Below are 20,206 nucleotides of genomic sequence, written 5' to 3'. Positions count from 1 at the left end.
TGAGAAAACACTAAACACAGGATATATAAACACATACTCTTTTATTTCTGCTCATTAAAACAAACATTTTATTCAACGTTCACATGCACATCCTTTGTTACTCAATACGAAAATAGCAAGATAGATTTCAGTTGACATTAAAAATACTTATGAGTTCAATAGAAACACACGAAAGGCTCTCGTGTAAGGTTGCTTTGTCATCACTGTCAAACACAGCCAATGGTGAACACCAGGTTTAAAATTGAGAATTATACGCCGACTGACCTTTCTCACTTTAACAGATTATTACATACGCTACAGAGTTCAGTAACGTATTTCAGTAAGACACAAGTTGTATGCAACCTAAACAGATGGTACAGGGTATAGTTGGTCGGACTAGTCTGCACCAAAGGAATATTCAGATTGTGCTTCTGGTCTCAGTGGCACTTAATACAATATCCAGTGGGACAACCCTGAGATGTTCCTACAAGGTCAGCAGGCAAAGATGTGCCAACGCACACACACACATACACACACGCACACACACACACACACGCGCACACACGCACGCACTCACGCACGCACAATAAATAAATAGGAAGAACATTTCAAAAGGCTTAAAGACTTTGGTACGAAGTATCTTGCATAGAAGAAATTGCAGACTTCCTTCTGCAAGGAGTGTATAAAAACTACATCCAAGTAACTTTATATTTTCTGCAAACAAATATTTACTTTATAACCTATATAATGTACTTCTTAAAAGGTTTTTCACATATAAACCATAAATTCAAGGAAAATATTTAAATATTGGAATCAAGAAGGAAAATCGTATATATACAGTGACTCAAAAAATCCTTCAAAACAACACACAGAACCATATTTGTTTACAAATGCTTATTTTAAAATTTGCTTCCTATGTTCTCTAAATGTGTAAATGGTGAGAAACTTAAGACTTCTGCCCCATTAAACCAGCTAAATTTAACTGAAAAATGGTGGAACAATGATAAATATTTCATTAGCTCCTTTGGTTTGTAAATGGCCTGATCCCATATGCTGCTTATGGCCCTAAAGTGTCACAGTTTAAAGGAAAGAGAAACTTGAGGAATACATTGTGTGCTGATTCATTCCAAAAGATCCTGGGGAAGGAAAAGTTTGCGTAAGAATAAATAATAAGAAAATAAGGTCATTATACACGTAACTAATCATTTATACAAACCTCATCTGAGTCACTATCCTCCTCTGCGGCAGTGGCTGCATTTTGCTCTTCTTGATGACGCAGCTCTGAGTACCGATATGTTGCATCACTGAAAGAGAAATCATGTCCATTTATAAATGTTTTAATCTTTAGATGGGGTGTCACCAAACAGTGACTACAGTGTCCCATCGTGTATCATCCAATAGGGGAGACCTGCTTGTTGTCAAACTCTTTACATCATATATCTCAAGGGTGGTTTATTTTTAGAAGTCGATTTCTGTAAGGGCACAACACTACTGAAAGCATTGAATATTTCCACTCTTTACTTTACAGGAAAAAAGTATTATTGACAACACGTCCCTTTATCAGGGTCCATCAAACTAAACAGGGTATGTTGTCACAATGGGAACATTCCATTAAATAGATCATTTTAGGCTCTATTTAAAGAGTTCAACAGTTACACTAAAAAAAAAACATTTCGAGACATACAGGAAATACATGAAAACGTAAAATACAAGTAAAATAAAATAAAACACGTGACAACTTGCCCCCTTAAGTGACCCGAGAACACAATTTAAGTGAACCTTTCAGTATAAATGTGCCTACAATGTATATGCCAATGCTGTGCTCAACTTTTGACCCAATAGTTATTATATAAACAAACCAACATAGAAAAAAAGTTTTTTTTGCTTTAACCTTTTGCTAGTGTAATGTAATTGCGTAATTTAACCTACCTCTGCGTACAGCAGTATCTCCTAACGATAAAGACAGCAGCGACGACTGCAGCTACTACAACGAATACAACAGATGCTATCACTCCAGGATGAAGTCTTACTGCCTAGGTAACAATATGAAAAAGCATTAATTATGCAAACTGAAGCTGGTAAGTTCAGCGATGATGCAAATAAGTCGATGAGGAACCTGTTGATCGGTTGATGGCTTCTCTGAAGATCGCGATTGTCTAGATTCGCTGTGTCCTGATGACGGTAAGGCGATGGCTAACTCTTCAAGAACACTGTATGTAATCACAGATAATAACATATTAACGCAGTTTAACTTCAACGACTTTCTCGCCATGGTTGTTTACTTCCTGGTTATTTCAGCTGTTGCGTGACGTAGGGACAACAGGCATTTGATTGGTCTATAGTGCGGCAACGTCAAGACTTCCGTCAACACTATACAGTAAACACAGTGAGGTCATTTATAATAAAAGAAAAGAAATTTAAAAACAACAAAGGGATTTTCTGAATATTATTTATTGTTTTGAGAAAATTACAGACCTGTACATAGAGTAAAATCATATGAGGAATTTTCTTGACACATCAAATTCCCAATAAAATCATCTTACAGTGAAATAGTTAGCCTATGACGGACTTTTAATAATATTATTTAGTTGGAGTTTGAAAGAAAAACACATTAATCAATATAGTTCTTTCAGTTATGATGTCATAAAATATTCAACTGTAGAGCACATTAATGTGAACAAACTGATTTGATTTAATTTCATATTACAAACAATTCAAATAACTGTACATTTTAAAATCTCCTGTATCTGTTGATCTAGTTCAATTAAAATCAGAGCAGCTCGTAATATTTCCCAGACTGTGGATCAAAATAGCAATTGAGGCATGAATCATACATCAAATTGAGAAACTCTTCCTCTCCATTGTTGTTGTGTAACTTAGACCCTTTTGATGGAGAAAACGTTAAATGTAGAATAAAAACAAAAAATAGGAGAGCAGTGCTAATAGTCAGAAAAGCTATTTTGCTTTAAAAATGTGTTACTATAATCTATAAAATAAAATTACAATTTTATTATATAATTTATGTGACTATATAACTACTCCAAAATATTTAAGTAAATATATTTTATACCTATTAGAAGCAAATCTTCTTATGATTTACCTCTTGTTGACACCTTGCTGTGGTCTCCTTTGCCACCTGCCATCTGCTGATTTGGATGAACAATCGGAGGGCTAATGACATCCATCCATTCTCTATAACAGGATAAAATGGTAATTAATCTCAAAATGCAACATTTCAAGGCCTATATCACTTTTACATTTTCTGCATGTTAACAGACCAGCCCAAATTTGTAAGGCCATCATCGGTTTGCGTCAGAAAATAATGAGAAGAGCATTAGAGGATATTTTGCTGCATATTTGTCATAGTGTCTCCACTGTTCGGCTTTATTATTTTCTTCTTAAATGCAACATCGAAATAACTTGGAGTCTGTAAGAATGCATGCCTTTAGAGTGCAAGATTTTGGCTAAGACCCCATTTAACACTTATAGGACCAGTTGGCAAATCTAATCATTATTAACATATAATTGATAACATTTAATTGATTAATGAAACATTTTAATTGATCAGTTTGCATTGATGTTATGGTGTTGGTGAAAGTACTGAATTATACTTTCGGCATTCCTGTACAGCCAATGATGGTACCGCTTATTGAGAATGAAAGACCCCCTGACTCTGCCTGTCGCTCTGTTTCATATTCTCTCATTTACATGACACTTTTGAAGGCCCCATGTGGTGTTGATGGACAGGCTCCCCAGTGAGATGGGAGGGAGGTGGATGATGACCTCCCAGCGAGCTCTGATATGGCGGTGACAGCTAGGTGACACAGACAAGCCTCTGAGCACATGCATAATTCGGCTTAACTCATTGTCCATGACAACCATGCTTAATTAATCATCGAGGCGTGCCGTTGTGGGCAGATTCCATTGACAGCAAAGTTTGGTGTAGGAAATTGAGATCCACTGAGAGCCACAGATTATGAGATTGTATTATGAATGTACTCAAATTTACAATTTTTTACTTTAATGTATTGTTCTGTATATTCTGTAAAACAGAAATTAGGATATTTTTGTCAAAGATGTAGTGTGTTGATGGTCTGGGAATTTTTTCTCACGTCTGGTACCCAGATTATTTCAAAACTAACAACAAATTTTGATGAGCGCGCAGTCTGTTCTTCTTTTTGTTTTCCGGCGTTCAAGGTTTTATGGTATGGAACTGATGGATTAACTTGCTACCTGGAGCACTGCTTAGAGTTATGCCTTACAGTTATGATGAATGGAGACCTATGTGGACTCTTACCTTGGATTGGAGTGAAGAAGAGGCGTCATTTCTTTCTGGTAGTGTTGACCCTGTTCAACTGGCTGTGGATATGTGTGGAAAAAGTTTTTACAGTTTAGATTTTATCCAAAGCAACTTACAGTACATTTCAAGATATACATTTTATTAGAACGTGCCTTTCTTCAAACCCGTGCACTGTAAATGCAATGCAGGACTGAGCAACAGACATGCAAAAGTGTCATTCAGTATTTTTGTTTTATTGTGAATGTTGTGTTTATGTAATGCCTGATGGTGGCAGTATTGCACCGTTTTCCCAAAAATTTTAGTTTATCATTTGATGCTTCAGAGCACCAGGCCCACCAGACATAATTAGCATTTGCAGTTTATTTATGTAATCAACAACAAATGATGGATCGGTTCTGATATTGCTGTGTCATGGGACGTTATTTTTCTCTGACCTGATAATTAATGTCTGATAGCCCCAGGTAACAAATGTTATTTGCCTTTTGGCTATAGATTATCCATACTGGATCAGCTGAGGACAGGATGAGGTTAGACTATCAACATTTCTGTGATGTGCTCAAGTGAGGGCCTGAGTTTAACTTGTGTAATTATAACTGTACTAATTATAACTGTACCTTATGTGTGTGTGTGTGTGTGTGTGTAAACCCACCAGCGGAATACACTGAGTCCAGGTTGAGGTGTCATCACTGCTGGCACTCAGACTGATGTTACAGTGATGAACCTGACACAAGATAATACAAATTGTGGTAAAACTTTAGTTAAAGGTGCCATTCCCTGTGATGCTGCCGTTAGAGCATAAATAATATCTACTAAATGATAAAGCTTAAAGTTCAGTGCCAAGTGAGATATTGTCTTCAACAGAATTTGCTTTTCACGGACTACAGGGAACGACTGGAATCGGACTACAGCCCTTTACTTCCCGTGTACATGATGTCACTATTCCGAGTTTTTGGATAACCTCCGCCCAAAGGAATACACAAAAAAGGGGCGAGGCCCTCCGTAGAGAAGAGGAAGAGCCGATGGAGTAGTGTTTGGTCACATTGTAAACATTTGACAATAGTCAAATAACAGCTTCTACGACTTAAACATCGGCTGTGAAAGCAGTTCTGGTTGATACACTGTTATTGTGTGTGAGTATATCACTAAAACACTTCTATGAAACCTCATTTGAAGTCCTGCTTGCAAATGTCTCCGGGACAATGTGCTTGAGTTATTATCCAACTTAGTTCCAGAATAAATTCTGTTATTAGTGTTAATTTAACCGACGAAGTGAAGTTGATGTCATGGTTACTGTTTATTGCTAAAAGCCAAAGCTTATGAATACACGTGCAGTGAGAAGGGGACCGACCAATCTCAACAGCCTGAGAAGCGGAAACGCGCTGATAGGGTACGGGTGGGACATCTTCAGACATACGTTCTAAGCGGGGAATCATGAAATTGAATTCACCTAAATCAAGAAAATAACGAATCAAGTCTGTTTTTCCACACAGTGACAGTATTTTTCATGACTATTCAGCACATTCACCTTCTACGTTATTTTGATTTCCATAATGCTAACGCAAACAAATCTTTTTTTTATGTGAACTGAATTGTATTGAATACGCATATATTGTATCGTATTGACCTTAACATGTTATGATAAAAAAAAATATCTGTTTATATTTTACTAAAGCCCTGATAATTCAGAGTACAGACATCAAAAAAATATTTATCTATGCACAAGTTTTCAGTTTAAAAAGTTGGAAAAATGTATGCATTATTAATGTGAAAAAAACGAAGCATGTTTTCAGGACACAACATACTTTGTTGGATTTCTGTGAATTAAAATGTGCAAACCAGAAACAATTAACAAATCAAAAAGGGATGGCTCTTTAATCACCACAATATTGTTATTACATTTTAATTTTTTTTTGCCCTCTTATGAGGAATACGGACCATTTATTGAAGTGACAATTCAGTACCTAAACTATGCTTTAAAAACCTTAGAGAGACTTCACATGGATATTTAAACCACCAAATATTGACAACTGACCTATCAGTTTGGTGAAAACCTTTGGTAAAAAAACTTTTTTCATGCTAATGTTGACATTTGCATTAAAATGCGCGGTTTTATATCCTTCTATGCAAAATATATTACTTTTCTTTTATGTTTGGCATGCAAGTTTTTTTAAAGAATCACTTATCCATCACAAAGTGTTATCATGATGCATTCTGTCTTTAATTACATCATTTTCCTTTACCTGTGATGCAGTAAGACCTGGACCGCCCCTGTCGCTGTTTTGCTCCTCCTCCTGTTCTCTCTTCAAAGTGGCCAACATTCGCAGCTCATCTTCCTCCTCCTCCTCTTCGCTCTTTTCACTTCTTCTCAGATCACACCTGCTGGAGCCCAAAGGTCGAACCCTCTGATCGACGCTCACCTGCGAGGCCCGAAAATCTCATTACTTCATCAGTGGCACTTTGTAATGAGAACAATCGTTACTGGCTATAGCTAATTAGCAAGCAATCAATCAGAGCTCGCAAGCTAATTGGCACCCGTATTAAGGCCAAGACATCTGCAGGGATGGCTGCCTGCTGCTCAAAAATCCTACATGTACCTGGATCTATCAGAGACCTCCAAGATAAGCTCAGGAAACTTTGGCGGCATTAGAGAGACCTGTCAGCTTTAAATGGGGTTGTTGGTGTTATGGGGCATCCGTGGAAATCTTCTGTAATTCTTACATCAAAGCCATTTAAGACAGGTGTACACTTTTTTACTGTCTGTTTTAATTGTTGCTTGTTTTGGAACAGAATTGCAAACTCTTGAGCTATAGTATGAAAGAGCAACCTCTGTGTGTTCAAACGGCCAAAATATTCTCAATCATGAAAAGCAAAACACTGTGTCCAAGCCATTCACCATAAAGAGATGCAGAGGCACAACCCATTCTCCTCAATCTGAATGGATTCCGATTAAAATATCCGGCCTCTGGGAAAAATAAGAGCCATACCAGTTCGGAAATTACAATAAGAACAGAGGCACTCATAAACAAGCCACTCTGCCTGAGTGTGCCAATTCATCTGAAGTATGTGCGTGATTTGATCCCCTCTAACCCTGCATGGATTGGATGCTAGTTACGCTTAAAAACATTTCATCTCCATGAACATGGGCCATGTGATTTGTGTGGGCTAAGCACACAAACTCAGTGAAAAATGAATTTCTCAAAGGTTGCTCTTTCATAGCTCAGATGATCTACTGGAGTTCTCAGTTTCATATAAGGGGATCCTTCACCCAAAAATTATTTCAAACCTGTATGACTTTCTTCTGCGGAACACAAAAAAATCGTTGATCCCCATTGACTTTTATTGTATTGAGACCAGCCTTTTTCTTTTTTCTTCTTTTGTGAATTTTTGGGTGAACTATTCCTTTAGGTCTTAATGTTTTTCATTGTATGAACATTAAGCAAACAGCAAACATTAAGCAAAATTGCTTTTAGGATAATTTGTTGACATATTAGGAATATGGAACTATACAATTAGATTATGTATTTTATAAGATATAAGAAAAAGCATAAGAAATATTTGAATTGATAATACAATCTTAAAAGATACATCCGAGCACAGTTTGTAATGTGAAGATCTCTTCTGAAATTTTATGAACTTTTTCTCAGGAGAAACATTAAAGATGTAAGGTAAAATTTTCCATTTTCTCTTCACTTAATATCTTTGCTGTCTAGACAATAATAATAATAATAAAAACCAACAATCATATAAAAATAATTCACTAAAACAATATTTTAATAAATAATAGTCATAAACTTTATTTATTAACAATTTATTTATGGTGTCAATTATTTTATTTATTATTATTATTAACCCTTAGAAAGCAGACTTACCATTTGAAGCCCAGAATTCTCAACTGAAATCTCACGAACAGATGCTCTCTTAATAGATATACTCGTGTCTCCATCAGGCAATGTTCTACCAGCTCTGGAGTGGTCCGGTCTGTTCGTGTATCTAGAGGTGCTGGGTGAGAGGCAACGGGTTGGTGCTATACGCACAGCTTCAGTTCTTCTAGGGCCCTCAGAGACACGTCGTGTTGAGGTCGTAACCGGCTCAGGCAAAAACTTGGGTAGGAATGTGTGCTTTTGTATGGGAGGTGATGATGGAGCAGTAACAGAATGGACTGCATGTCTACGGATGAGGAACTCGATATGCATTTCATCCTATTAAAGAAGCAGTGGGAAAAAAGAGATAAAAACACTGAGAACATGTTTGGAATTTCAATACTACATTTCTTAATTATTGTTGTGCAGGAGTGTTTGAAATGGAGTTGCTAGCATGACGTTTTTTTTTCAAAAAAGCCCACACCTGATAATATTCCAACGTATCAAGTCCCTCTGTCAAGATATTTTAACCCGTTTATCCTCTATAAGGCACACAAGAAATGTATTGTTTTTAAATCCCTAACAGAGACGCTTGGGCTTCATTAATTATGAAAACCCAAGATTAATAATGCCGCTTCCTCAAATCACAGCATTACAGCCTGCAATAATAAAACAAACTACGAAAGACGTTAATAAACCAAATTTACTCCCCAAAATACAAGTATTACATTTAATCCACCCAAAAATACTTGTGATGGAATCACAAAGGGAATGATGAAACCTTCTGCAAGAATGTCAGAGTCAAGAAAACCAACGCTGTCACAGATGAAACACATTAATATCCACGACGCGAGACAGCCTGACATGTGCAGAGTAACATCACAGTTACCTGTAATTAATCAGGGCGACGCGGTGCCGGGAAAGTTGTCTGTCTCCGCTCTGTTTTGGATAAGATAAGGTCTTTAAACTGGCGAGGCTTTGATCTACACTAATGGTCTTGAACAGCAAGCTTCACTCTAATGAGGACAACCTTAGTAAAAGGGCACGGACAGCCGAGCTATCAAATCAAGCTTTTTGTCGTCTTTCGTTTTTGTGTCCCCACCAGGGGAGATTTGAAATATCTATTTTTTTGGGGGACACAGAGACATTACTTCTTTTGATTTACAGTTTGAAATATTTTGACATATGATAAACAGGAAACATCATTAAAAAGAATCATGTTCAATCATCAAACTTACTCAGTTGAAGTTGCAACTACATTAATGATTTGTGTTTGTTTAACAAACAAATCCATCTTTCTGAAACCTTTGAGGTTTATTTAAAGCAACCGATAGTTTGGTTTATCCGTGTCTTACCCAACCATTGAAACAATAATTTTGGGTTGACACAAGTGCGTTGTGTTAAAGAGGATTTTTAGTACATTACTGCTTCATCTATCTTTAGATGACAACTCTGTGGCATTAATGGAAGTCATTAGGTTCATATAATCACCTCTGCTTCCAGTGGAAATGATTTAATATCACGCAGGTGTGAGTTACAGCGATGCAAAGCAAATATAACGTTCAGAATATTTAAACAAGTAATTATTTCACTTTCCGTCTCCCTTTGGTAATAAGAAGACAAATGCTGACATCCTCTTCTTGTTGCCAAAGAGAATGGAAAATAATAAGAGTTAGAAACATATCAAGGGCGGGGAAGGAGAAATAAACAAACAGTAAAACTGTCAGCGGTATGAATCAAATATCTCTAATTAAGTGCATCAGAACATATGTATGCCAAGATGAGGCTGATTTCCCGGGAGGAGACGAAGCAGACGCAGGGTAAATGAATGATGTGCATCTCAATGGACGGAGAACTGATGAGCACCATTGAGCTGAATGCCCTCTCGTAAGAAATGAATTGAGCTGATGAAAACTGATGCTTTCTTCATGGACCTAATTGAACAGCAGTGCCCCTGGGGGGCTCAATCAAGTTGTGCATTATTAACGGATGACTCCGCTAAATCGTACATGATAGGAAACTTGGAAATAAAAATACGACTGCTTGTATATTAGCATGTGTGATAAAAGAATTGTTTCCTTATGCAGACAAATCGCAGTGAAATTACTGATGTTTTTCGTTCTGCCAATGTCTATATGCTCCTATAGAAGAATGAGTTGATTATATCTACAGGTGTCTGAACAAAAGCGTACAGGATCTCTGAAAAGTTTCTTCAAGGACTTATGCATGTAAACACAGCTGGATTTTTATCGGCTTTTGTTTCCATTTCCTGGTGACATTTGCACAGAAAGATTCCAGTCAGTGACGTTTTCTGTGATTATGTTTATATTTTAGACTTAAATAAGACAAACCTTAAGCAAAAAAACTATAATTATTATAATTATTATTTTAATAACAATTAATAATAATACAATCAAAACAACGTCAACGGTTATTATTATTATTGAACATATAACATTTCAACGATAATAAAAATATTGCTTCTATCAATAATAATGATACATATAAATACATTACAATAATTCATTAATAATAATAATTGGCCTTCCTGTACCTCAGTGGTTAGAGCGTGGCGCTGGCAATGGCAAGGTCATGGGTTTGATCCCAGGGATTGCACATACTCGGAAACAAATATGTAGTATAATGCAATTTAAGTTGCTTTGAATAAAGGTGTCTGCCAAATGTTTTACTTATTTTAAATGTCTATTTTTACACACTTTAGCTTAGATTTTATTTCAAGTTCTGCTGGCTGTTTGACAACCAAACAAAATAAACAAGTCTCAAGATAATTCATTTCTATTAATTTCCATTAGTTACAGTTAAACCCGTGGGATGTGTTTATCTCAATATTTTAAAGTGTCTGGGAGTCCACACTGTACCTCCTCACTCTCACTGCCGACAAAATCATCCTCAAGGCGCGCATCTTTGCGTTCTCCTCCTGACACCGGCTGGTGACCTTTAAGGCCAAAGATCAGATCCTCAACAGGGTTGCTGCTAGCCTGATTCCGTCTAGCTGAGTGAGGGCATGAGGAGAAAGTGAAGACTTCCTCTTCATATTCCTCATCGGTGAGAGAAAGCTCAGTTTCTGTGTCACAAAGGTCAGCATCATCTGTACTCAGTGCACACGCAGGAAGTGGAGAAGCACACGGAAACTGGAGAACTGACCCAGTTGTATCCGTAGTAGAAACACTGTCTGTAAGAATGATAAGTCACCATTTGTTGCCCTTTTAAAGATATTTTATATTTTGATGAATGTAATGATGAAAAAAAATGATGAAAATTAAATATAAAATATATAAAACATACAAATACATATGCATTCAAATATGTATACATTTGGATTGTATACTTGTGTCAAAAAGTTCACCCCAAATGATCTTTGCAAAATAAAACGCACATATAACTTGATTATAATATGCGGCACATCGAGAAAGCATTAATAACTTCTGCTTGGGTTACCCTCTGGGACCTTGTATTGACTCATATGTCTCTATAAAGATCAATAATAAAGATCTAATTAGGAAACATAATGTTTCATCTTTCATTTTTTATACGGGCACTCATGTTTCTCGCCTGCGTTCTTTTTAATAGGCCTATGCAAATAAGCCGACTCCTCGAAGACTGAGATGAACTCGCGTCGCTTGCCAACTGCTCGGATGAATTTATAGGATGCGTCCAAAGGCTTTCATTTGTGCTAAATTTGATAACTGCGGCATTATGCTTTAATGATCTCCTTTATTTTACATAAACGGTGAAGATGCATTGAAAACAATATTTAAAAAATGTTGATGGAAGGAATTTACATCTGCAGTCCTGAGAGAATAAGTGAAACAGCATTACCGTTACCATAAAAAATAGCATTATCTGTGTGTGTGTGAGGTTGAGGAGGGGGGTACTCTCGAGCTGTCCCACTGGCACAAAAACAGCATCATTAGTAGATAGGGAGCAATGGTACAGTAAGATCATAATTCAGACGCTGTGGTGTGTGCCTGTGGGGTCTGCCTGCCCTCATACTAAAGAGAAGACACCCAGAGAGCATGGAGCAAAAGACACCACAGAGACCAAATGATGAATTTGCAGTCTGAGAGTAGAACACTTTGATCTACTTCAGCAAAATGCACAGCGGCGAAAAGTCTCACTAAACTACTGTGAACTGTGAACCTGAGCTTTCTTCTCCTCACCGAGACGCAAGGACGAGAAAGGACATTGCTTTTGCTTTTAATCACTGGCAAAGTCCGGTAAGACCACATGCACGAGGTTCGATGTGGTGACACATTTCCCTAATGATTGTAAGATGAATGGATATCAGAATTCCCAGTGTGGAAACTGCTGCTCTGAGGTTACAGAAAATAAGATTTATTTGAGTCTTCGGCATCAACTTTGTCTCAGATGTCTTTAAATGAATTGGGAAAATCAGGAACAACTGTAGCAACTGCACAGTTTGAGACTGTGTTGAAGGGATAGTTCGCCCAAAACTCATTATTTATTCGCCACCATGTCGGTCAAAACCTTTCTGTGACTCTTTGTTCTGTGGAACACAAAAGACTATATTTGTGACCCTGGACAACAAAACCAGTCTCATGGGTCAATTTTCAAAATTAAGTTTACATAATATGAAAGCTTAATTAATAAGATTTTTATTGATGTATGAGTTGTTAGAATAGGACAACATCTGGCTGAGATACAACCGCTTAACACTCAGGAATCTGCGAGTGCAAAAAAATAAAATATGGAGAAAATCGCCTTTGAAGTTGTTAATCAGAGACACTGTGGCAGGCCATCCACTCACAAAATTAAAGTTTTTATATATTTAAGGTAGAAAATGTAATAAATATCTTCATGGAACATGATATTTACTGAATATCCTAATGATTTTTGACAAAATTGATCATTTTCACCCATACAATGCTTTTTTCTTTTACTAAAAATGTTTCAGTGCTACTTAAGACTGGTTTTGTTATTCAGGGTCACATTTTAAGAAAAGTGGTTTTGTGTCCATACATTGGAAATGAATGGGGTGAAATTGTCTTTTATGTTCTGTGAATGAATGCTTACATTTTATTTAAAAAAAAATCCTTTTGTTCTAACTGCTTTGCAACACAAAGACTTTTGGTGATATTTTCTTTTTGGCCGTACACTGAATGATGGATTATATTAAGTTCTGTTTGTTTTGTTCATAGCAGGGATCATAAAGACCAACTGATTACATATTAATATGAAACATGAAAAACCGCCAACATAATGACCATGTCAGATAAAGTGATGTAAAGGCTCTATTAAGCTCTTCACAGAGTAGCATTCAATCTAATTAAAGCATGCACGCTCACAGAGCACCTCTCGAGTGTTGCCTTCGGTCTTGTCATTCCGAGGGGTTTAGCATATTTCGATTCCTGGCACGTTTTTGAACAGGCTTATATTGTAATCACCTTTTCTAATTGCCCATGGTGCAGGCTTGCCTGAACCCCAGAGACATTGGTTCTGACCTACACAGTGTACTTAATGTCCCATTACCACTAATGAACTCTCTTTGCGCAGCTAAAGGGAAGTTAGAGTTAGGCCCGCTCTGCAGGGAAGGGTTGTTAGCAGCCGATCGCGTTCTTGGTCTCGACTTTAAACCGTCCGTCGCTCATTTGCTTCGTTTGGTTTGCTAAACCTTTACTACTCTGGCGCGGGCGGAGCTGAATCGTGTTGTGAAATATTCCCCTAAGCCTCCTTCAGGTCCCTGTTTTATGATCTATAGTGAATTCACTAGTCATCCATGTCCAAAAGTCATCCATGTCAGCAGCACAAATGCATTAGTTTAAACTTAAGTTTAATATGGTTTCAATAAACCTCTAACCCAGACTATGAGCTATAATAAAAGTTTACCTGCCTTAGCAGGCACTGCTAATAATTCTTCCACGTATGAGTTCCTATAGATGTCAGGTCATTTAATAAACTGAAACCAGCTGCTTAAATATCCCTGCTAACATTTAAGTCAGAATATTACTCACCCCGCAGATCCGGATCAGTTAATTTAGCCTCCGCTGTTGAATCTAAGCGCAGGGTTTGAAGTGTGGATCCTGTAAGTTTTCCTTGAAGCTCAAGTCCCTCTTGGTTTAAGCTAATTTTGCCATCTTCTTTATCTTGAAGTAAAATAGAAGACCAAAATATAATGACTTTTTAGAAACAGCAAAGGGTAACAAGGAGTTAATTATCAAGGGAGTGAATGTCTGAGAAATAATAATAAAAATAATTGAATTCTAATTTCCGGTGCACAAGTGCTGATTGTGATCACCGAGGATAAAAAATCAACGTTCTGCTAAACCACGTATAAAAGCTTTCATTAAAATCCAATCAGGATGTGTCAAAATGGACATATTTAAGAGAGACAACAAGGACATAATTTGATTTTGAGGTCAGTTCTTTACCTTTTTTAAATTTTTCTCTCCCTACATTGGGAATTCGCTGTGCTCTGCTGGAGCTTGTTCTCTCGGCTGATAGCTTTTCCTGTGGTGGTCGGGGTTGTATATTTTCATTTCTACCTGCGTTTGGAGACAAAGTTGAAAACACTACAAAGAAAGATTTACCGTAATCCACCTTATTTGAACATATAAAAAGAATAATATATGGTAAATATAACAAAAAAATGTTTTTATAGAAAAAACAAATGTGTCCATTTTGTTATTTCAAAATAAACGTGCATTTATCTGCTGATATGTTGAGGCTCAGTTCAGACTTCGATCCGTCTGCTTTCTTGTTTGCAGGTGTGTTGCTCTTCCTCGCAGTGAGCGGAGGAGGTCCAATGACCTTTGACCCGAACGCAATATGGGAGGAGTCCCGGGGTGTTGGACCCCGTGTTATGGTTGCCTTGACAGCGCCTGTCTCCTCTAGCGAACAGACAAGCAGAAATCTCTCATTATCCTGGCCGAAGCATTTTAAAGCATTACAACATCTGTCATCCACAGACAATGAAGGAACAGTTCATCCAAAAATTATAATTCTGTCTTCATTTACCACCATTGGCCATAGAAAGAAAAAATCTTTGTGAATTTTTTGTTCTGTTGAACACAAAAGAAGACATTTTAAAGAATGTATGAAAGCAACAGTTCTGTCCTATTATGGTGGTCCAATGTTGGCCAAGAACTGATTGGTTAGAATCATTCTTCCAAATATCTTTCTCTGTGTTCATCAGAAAAACGAAATTTAAACAGACTTGGAACAATTCAAAGGTGAGTAAATGATGACAGAATTTTTGGGTGAAATGTCCTCCATATAATACTCCATATAATAACTGTATTTAATGTAACAATACCACAACGCGCTCTTTGACAAAACAACTGCCCTCATATTCTTCTTATGTTTAAAAAGCTTGAAATTGTGAAATCCTTTCCATCTGTTGGTTTGAAACGGACATATCTTCAATTGTTATTTACCACAACGCTGCAAGGAAAAGCATTGTTAAGGTCGTGGCAACCTGGCAACAAAACACAAAATACTGCCATTTGTCATTTCAATATAACAGCCAGAAATTCAAGGCTGTACGCTATGACTACAGGCCCGCTGTATATTATACATTGTTGCTAGGCGATGAGCAAGAAAAACTATGAATAATGTAGAATGATAGACGGCTGTGTTTTGTCACAGTTTTTGTTTATGTGCAAACATTTTCAAATGAACGTAAGTGTCCAACACCTGAGGTCAGTGTTATATTAATATCTCGCTGGGGTGAATTTGACGTGTGAGGGCATTATGTGATCCAATTTCTGAAGTCGAAAGGTGAGATGACAACAGTCTGGCATTGTAACATGTGGCCAGCAGATGTCTGGATATAAAAAAAAACTGAGGACAGCTATGAAGGTCTCACTGGGCTTAAAGAATAGACAGGTATGTGACTAAAGACACATGATTAGAGCTCTCTTGGCAAGAGATGGCAAGAGTTGTCTAAAGTCAGCAAATTAACAGACAAGAACTGGCGAGAGAGTTCGCAGAGGTGCCTGACCTTCTGTTTAGCAAAGAACAATGTAAAAAACAAAAAAGTTTCGGCTCAGTTCAACTAAAGGAGACAACTGTAAAATTGTGCAAATGAAACCGAAGGAAATTATGGGGGGTGGGTGTTTGCGTATGGAACTAACCGGAATCTATGTATGCAGGTTTCAGATCAATATGTCCCAATGTTTTCATGTTCACCAGTTGGATAATATGCTGGACTTCACCGGGAAACTGGCAACTTCTGGGAATCTCTTCTTTTGGACATTGACATTGAATGAAGAAACAAAAGTCTTAATTTTAAAAACGAGAATACAATGCTTAACAATAATACTGTATACGAATTGGCAAATGATATTTGATTGATAAATGAACAATAGTAATATTAATAACAATAGTTGTTGTTGTTATTATTATTATTTAACCCATAACAATACTTTTTGTACAAAGTGTTATTTCACAATATTTTATATTTTAGTAGTTTATAATTTCTCCTTGGATTATTATTGCTTTCTTTATAACATTTTGTCTTAATAATTTTCTGCAACACAAGGGACTACCAATGAAAACTAGCCTTTGGGATAAATTGGATACATAGATGTTGATTAATGTAGATCGTCCCTTTTTTAACAAAATAAATCAATAAAAATCCATAATAAATAAATGAGAACATCCCAGAATGTTTTACATGATAATGCATATACATTTGGGCCTCATTCACTTTCATTGTTGGTGACTTAGTGCAGCCAAAAAAGGTATGCAGTACATCAACGATAATATCAGATGACTCTCTCCAAACCTCTATCCATGGAGTCCTCAGGTTCATTTTTCATCGTGAAGATGCGGCGAAGCTTACAGCAGGCGGAGATGACGATCCCATCCAAAGACAGGAAGCGCGTCCCTCTGAATATCTCAGCGGAGAGCGAGTCCAGATCAATACACAGATTACACCACTGCACACAGACAGTAGCACCTTATCATCCCAGCAACAAGAGCATTTCCCAGGTCATTTTTCGTGGCCGTTTTACATTGAATCTCGCTGAGTCAATCCCCATTGATTTGACCATTCTAGGTGACTTACAATATTGTGTCTCAGGCAGGTTAGAGGTATTCTCGCATGCAGAGGGGTCGTTGAGAGTTCTCTGTGTACAGTAGACAAGTAGAGTCTTCTCTTGAGATGTTCTTCATCTGTCACTCTGCAAGACAGCTCAGAAAGTTAACAGCGTCTGCTCTGCGTGGCAGATGGGAAGGATCTTTAACCATTTTCCTGTCTGCTTAGGGTTGCGTGGGAGCCATACTGTGTCTACATGTGTGAAAGTGTGAATTAGTTCGCTCTCCATGGTGATAAAGTCTCTAGACTTTCACTGAATTTCATCTATGTCAGTCATATAAGTAGGCCTATTCACTAACTTTAAGACGTTATGCAAAGAAAGGAACAACAATGATAATAATATATATGACACTTACAGAAATTCAGTAGAGAAGTCTTTTCCCAACGGAACATTGACCTGTAGAATAAGGAACCTTTGAATCAATCCAACTATGAAAATAAAACAGAAAATTAGAAGATATGCAAAAACCGAGGACGGTATTGATTCTTCAAGATTATAATATATTTTAAAATGACTGTGTGAATTGATCGTTCATTAAAGAACATAAAAGTTATTTTGATTCATTTAAATCCTAGCCTTTCTCATACTACAAATATGTAAAATGTGAAGAAAAATGCAGTGCATCTGATTTATAGTCACACTCACGTGCCATCTTGCCATCTTTTGGTAACTGCATCTTGTGTGTTTGACTGCTCCCATCAAGACTGTATACAAAACCCTTTACTTCTTTGTCAAACAACTGTTTTAAACAAATAAAGCAAAGGCATAAAATAAACAGAAAGCTACAAACTTTGTTAGCAGTTCCTAAGAAACATATATGATGATGTATACCTTGATTCACTCCTAATACATATGTACGTTTAAACTAAATGATTACGTAAAAGTCAATCTCAGATTATCTATACACCAGAATCTGCAATACTGTAACTGCATGAACATGAATACGCTTTATACATTTATAACAAATATACAGAATGTTAAAAACCACAACCACTCTCTCATTTATTGTGACTATGTGCAAAACACTTCATACATACTTTGGTTATTGAAGGTTTCCTGCCAAATAGTTTCCATTTAGCAACAGGATCCTTTCCTTGAGCACTGAAGATATCAACAATGGGTCCACCCTACACGAGCAATAAAAAAAGCTTTGAATTTTTTTAAAAGAAAGTAACCACGGTGTTTAGTTCTTACAATAGGCCTACCTGATAATCGTTTCTGAACATGCTTCCAAACGTCTCACGGGTTAAAATCACGTTTTCTTCTTTTTGTGTCGTTTTCACAAAGGCGAAAAATGACGAATAACAGCAGCATCAGTAACACAGTGACAATCGGCACTGTTGACAGTTGTTTTCATGACGCTAGCTATATAACAGACGAACAGAATTACAGTTTTAAATTTCCCTCAGAATAACGAAAAACAACGTATAAATCATGACTTGTCGAGGCTGTTCGTTTTTTGTCAGTTGTAAACCCTCTTTATTAATTAAAAGGATCAGTTTGTTAGCCCGTAAGCCATAGCTGCAACCGCAAAGGCACGTCGTTTCTATGGCAACGGGACGCTGTCGTCTCTGTTAGCTGCGATCGCGTTTCTATTTTTTTACATAGCCTACAGAAACCTTGCAAGAAATCGCATATTCCTTACAAGTGTAGGCTATGATATTCACATTAATATAGTGTTGTATTATGTTTATCCTATTAAAATGGTATTTAAACAACTATAATAGACTGTCAAAGCATATAACTATCATAAGAAATATCAGCTGTTTATCCAAATCCATTTCAAATTGCCTTAATGTGGTGTGTTATGGGCTTTATGATGTTATTCTGTTGCTCCGCACACCCAGATTATAGAAACCAAAACATACCAGATCAGATCCGCTGTTATATTTTCCAAAAGGCCTACATTTTCTATTAAAAACGATTCTCATTAGCCTAAATTAATTAAAAATCCTGGCATGGTTTCTATTTTTCCTTCTAGTTTCATGTCCTTGTAAGTAAGATATTAAACTTTCACCATTTACCTTTGGAAAATGGAATACCAACGGATTATTAGTATTCATTTGGCCAATTTATCAAAATTATCTGGTGGGCTTTATCCACGGTAATTTGGAGAAAGAAGCGTGTCCTGCGTTTGTATGTGACAAAGGTTTAACTGTGTCGAGCAGATGGTGAGTCTTTACATGCATTTCAATACTAATGATACAGCAAACTGCTCCCCAAATTGGATTTTGGAAGGTTTTTAATAAGTCTATTACTAAGCAATGTAAATGAAGGCCATTGTCACTGAAGGTCAAATATGTAATATGATGACAGCTTGGAATATACCTGAAAAGACACACTCCAACAATCAATAAGCTAACAACAAAGGCTGCCAGTTCATAATTAATGCAAGCAATCTGTTGAATATTGAAAATAATAACCTCGGTTTTCTGTAATTCTCTATAGGTGATAGGTGACCACTGAGCTGTCATTTCATATACACGTGTGTAAATTATGCCTATATATGCAAAAAGACATTTACATAAGCGTTTGTCTTGATAAATTAGCTGAATTTATGTTTCTATTAATATGATATGCATATGGTAATTTGCAACGCTTTTTAATGCACAATTATTGTTCTTGTTTATATACAGTACAGGATATACACATAAATTAAACATTGCACACCATCATTTAAATATCATTTATTTAGTGTGTGTGTGTATTTATGTGTAAGTGTGTGTGTGTGTGTGTCTGTGTGCTTGCGTGCATACGTGTGTGTGTGTGTTTGTGTGTGTGTTTATTCACTATTGTGTGGTATGTTCTGTAAACAATATTAATATCACATTCCTTTTATATAAATATGCACTTTTAGCATTCAATTAAGTTATTTTCAAAGCAAACAGTTACACTGATACATTTGTACCATGCAAAAGTCTGACTGGTTGGTTTATTTTAACTATCTTATATTAATATATATAGTAGGAATGTAAAGGCCAATGCCC

The 20,206-nt window shown here is 36.6% G+C and overlaps 1 protein-coding gene across 4 annotated transcripts; it reads right to left on the bottom strand.

The window, feature by feature from the left end:
* Positions 1–24: 24 nt before the first annotated feature.
* Positions 25–18,753, bottom strand: cfap20dc (CFAP20 domain containing). Of its 4 annotated transcripts, none has more exons than XM_056750201.1 (21): positions 18,425–18,753; positions 18,257–18,346; positions 17,865–17,958; positions 17,575–17,647; positions 17,189–17,303; positions 16,907–17,060; positions 16,254–16,364; positions 14,819–15,008; positions 14,550–14,659; positions 14,133–14,264; positions 11,019–11,332; positions 8,149–8,478; positions 6,520–6,696; positions 4,929–5,000; positions 4,277–4,338; positions 3,080–3,171; positions 2,814–2,862; positions 2,096–2,189; positions 1,909–2,012; positions 1,196–1,283; positions 25–1,115 (listed from the first exon to the last, which is right to left on the bottom strand). In XM_056750201.1, the coding sequence occupies exons 1-21, from the start codon at positions 18,443–18,445 to the stop codon at positions 1,101–1,103; spliced, it is 2,487 nt and encodes an 828-aa protein (XP_056606179.1). In that variant the 5' UTR covers positions 18,446–18,753; the 3' UTR covers positions 25–1,100. The 4 variants fall into 4 exon arrangements, 3 of the variants coding, with proteins under 3 accessions (XP_056606179.1, XP_056606180.1, XP_056606181.1); XM_056750202.1 differs by having other exon boundaries at positions 16,254–16,361; XM_056750203.1 differs by lacking the exon at positions 18,425–18,753 and having other exon boundaries at positions 17,575–17,615; positions 18,257–18,298.
* Positions 18,754–20,206: the final 1,453 nt, after the last annotated feature.

This window comes from Triplophysa dalaica, chromosome 6 (genome assembly GCF_015846415.1).
Source record: "Triplophysa dalaica isolate WHDGS20190420 chromosome 6, ASM1584641v1, whole genome shotgun sequence".
NCBI lineage: Eukaryota > Metazoa > Chordata > Actinopteri > Cypriniformes > Nemacheilidae > Triplophysa > Triplophysa dalaica.
Note: the sequence above shows the minus strand (reverse complement) of the source record. Positions and strands in the feature narration are given on the sequence as shown.

Coding starts and splice junctions, on each gene's coding strand:
- cfap20dc (XM_056750201.1), bottom strand. CDS start 18,445: ATGTTCAGAAACGATTATCAG. Junction 15,009..16,253: donor ACCTGCATACATAGATTCCG/GTTAGTTCCATA, acceptor TCTGTTCGCTAG/AGGAGACAGGCGCTGTCAAG. Junction 14,660..14,818: donor ATATCAGCAGATAAATGCAC/GTTTATTTTGAA, acceptor AAACGCAGGTAG/AAATGAAAATATACAACCCC.